This window comes from Pygoscelis adeliae, unplaced genomic scaffold (assembly GCF_000699105.1).
Source record: "Pygoscelis adeliae isolate BGI_AS28 unplaced genomic scaffold, ASM69910v1 Scaffold584, whole genome shotgun sequence".
Classification (NCBI taxonomy): Eukaryota; Metazoa; Chordata; class Aves; order Sphenisciformes; family Spheniscidae; genus Pygoscelis; species Pygoscelis adeliae.
The window spans coordinates 58,455-60,707 of NW_008824602.1; the positions used below are offsets into that span (position 1 = coordinate 58,455).

A 2,253-nucleotide genomic window follows, 5' to 3' on the forward strand; every position below is an offset into this window, starting at 1 on the left:
AGGGCGGGCAGGATATGATTTTTTTCCTTCTGTGCTTTTTTTAATTCACCTGCAAGTGGGAGGAGGGTAAGGGGGAGGATGAAGTCTCAGCAGCCACTTTACAAAACTGCTGACTCCAACCAAAGATGTAGCATCCTCCCCCGCTCACCAGTGGGATGTCCAGGAACAGGCTGTCCCAGTCAAGGTTTTACATCCTGGTTAAGAATTTTTCTTCATGGTGCCTTGGCCCAGTTACTGAAGGATGCAGAGCAATACAAAGGATCGGTCAAGTGCTTGCTAGGTGCCAGGCACCCTGGCAGCTTGGGGATGCTGCACAGCACAGCTTTCTGTCTATATTCCTGGGGAAGATGATAGGGATGATTTCAAACTGACCTGCTGTCAGGAAATTTAATAGAACCTTTACTGGCCACAGATCTATCAATATCACTTACTCTGCTGTCAATATCCCCCAGGGCACCTCTCAGCTTTTGTTTTATTAAGCTACAGTATATTTGTCATGCATGTAATGTCATATATAACAGCCTTCTCTCCCACTGAACTCCCCTGAAGCCAGAGAGATGCAGTGTCTAGCTCTTCTAATATGTGAGATCCTCAATGCCATCTGTTAATCCATACACCACCTCCAAACTCTCACCCTCATTGCTTTTGCTCGCACTATTCCTGAACTCCAGAGGGTTTGGTTTCCTCTCCAAGACATTTCAGAGCCCTAATAATCTCCACGAAGACTGTCTTCATTTCCTCAGAGGTGAGAATAGTGGGACTGGGTGATGCTGACCGGCTTGCCGTTCTCCAAGGATGCCCAGGGATCCCAGGTGCCTCTGGCCCAAAAGGAGAACCAGGTCTCCCAGGAACAAAAGGTGAGGCCCCAAAAGCCAGTGATGAACACTGTGATATGACATGGCTTTGTTGCTTTGGGTAGGGGAAGCAAGCTGAGGCTGGAGCAGTGGCTGGCCTGGCACTGGCTTCTGTGAGCAGCTGGAGAGTCGAATAGGAGTGGAAAACACCCCATCTAGAGATGTGCTGATACACATGGAGTCGTCTTTTTTTCCTTGAGTCCTGTCACAAGTTTGAAGTGGTCCTGGGGTGTGAAGTGTCATAACTCATTTGTTTCTTCTACAGTAAAAACATCCATTTATTTTCTGAGTCTTTATTGAACAGTCTGGTGGGAGGGAGGCTGCGACGTTCCTGCATGTCTACCAGGAAACAGTTTGGGAACTGTACTGGCACTCCCTACCCCAGGAAGCAAGGGAGATGGGGGGGGGGTCCTTCAGGGTTTTCATAGCCAACTCACAGAAAAGGTGAATCACATTAGCAGAGGGAGCAGATCCACCACAGCAAAATCCACAGACTGCCTCCAAGATGTACAAAGCTCATAGGAATTCATATGTGAGCTGCAAATTAGAACTTACACTGGCAGTACCAGTGTAGTGTAGCTTCAACAGAAGGAAAGGAGTAAGATATCTTGCAAGATTGAATCTAATTAACAAAACCCAGCTTCCTTGTTTCTGCAAAAGCCAAGGCCCAGCTGCCCAGGCTTCTGTATCATCTCCCCTCTGGTCGGTTTGCAATGTTCACATAGAGAGTCTTTCCTTGCAGGAGAAATGGGATGCCAGGGACTCCCTGGGAAAGCAGGACCACCTGGTGCAAAAGGTAATGCCTAACATATTCAGCTCTAATCCATAAATCTACCCAAGTTCAGGACATGCATTGGGAGACTGGGTCTACAGAGATGAACCGTAGAACTGGTCATAGTCCAAGAAATAGCGCTGAAGTAGCATAGGCAAAGCAGGATTTGGGGCTATGGATCTTGCGTGGGGTGAGTACTAGAAACAGTGTCCTTGAGTGGGACCACATCACAGAGGAAGATACTGCTCTTCTCGAAGTTCCCCACTGACTTTTACCAGCCCCCTAAAATCAGACCTCTCCCCATTCCCCACTCCTACTCTAACCTGTCTCCACCACGACAAACCTGACCAAATGCCCCCCTTCTCGGAGGAGCTTTGGGATGCTTCAGCCAGGAGGCCTGATGCAGAGACACGATGCTGAGTGCTGCCAGCAGCCTCCAGGCCTGGACTCAGCGTGCGATGTCATTGTAGCCTGCTTGACCAGAAGGATGGGATCAAACCACCAGGAAACAGCTGGCACAGGGTGAAGCAAGGAGGGAATGGGGGTTTCTCTGCAATGGGATGAGCCCCTGAAAAGAGGAAGATGTCTGCTGAGAAACCAGCTTTCACTCCATCTGGGTTGTGCTTT

At 49.0% G+C, this 2,253-nt stretch overlaps 1 protein-coding gene across 1 annotated transcript in view; it reads left to right on the top strand.

Annotated features, from left to right (window-relative positions):
• The window catches only part of LOC103915508 (ficolin-2-like), a 7,032-nt gene that overhangs the window by 828 nt on the left and 3,951 nt on the right, over positions 1-2,253 (top strand). Inside the window, 2 exon segments of the mRNA XM_009322341.1 lie at positions 744-857; positions 1,597-1,650. Of these exon segments, the coding sequence (XP_009320616.1) occupies positions 744-857; positions 1,597-1,650 (168 nt within the window).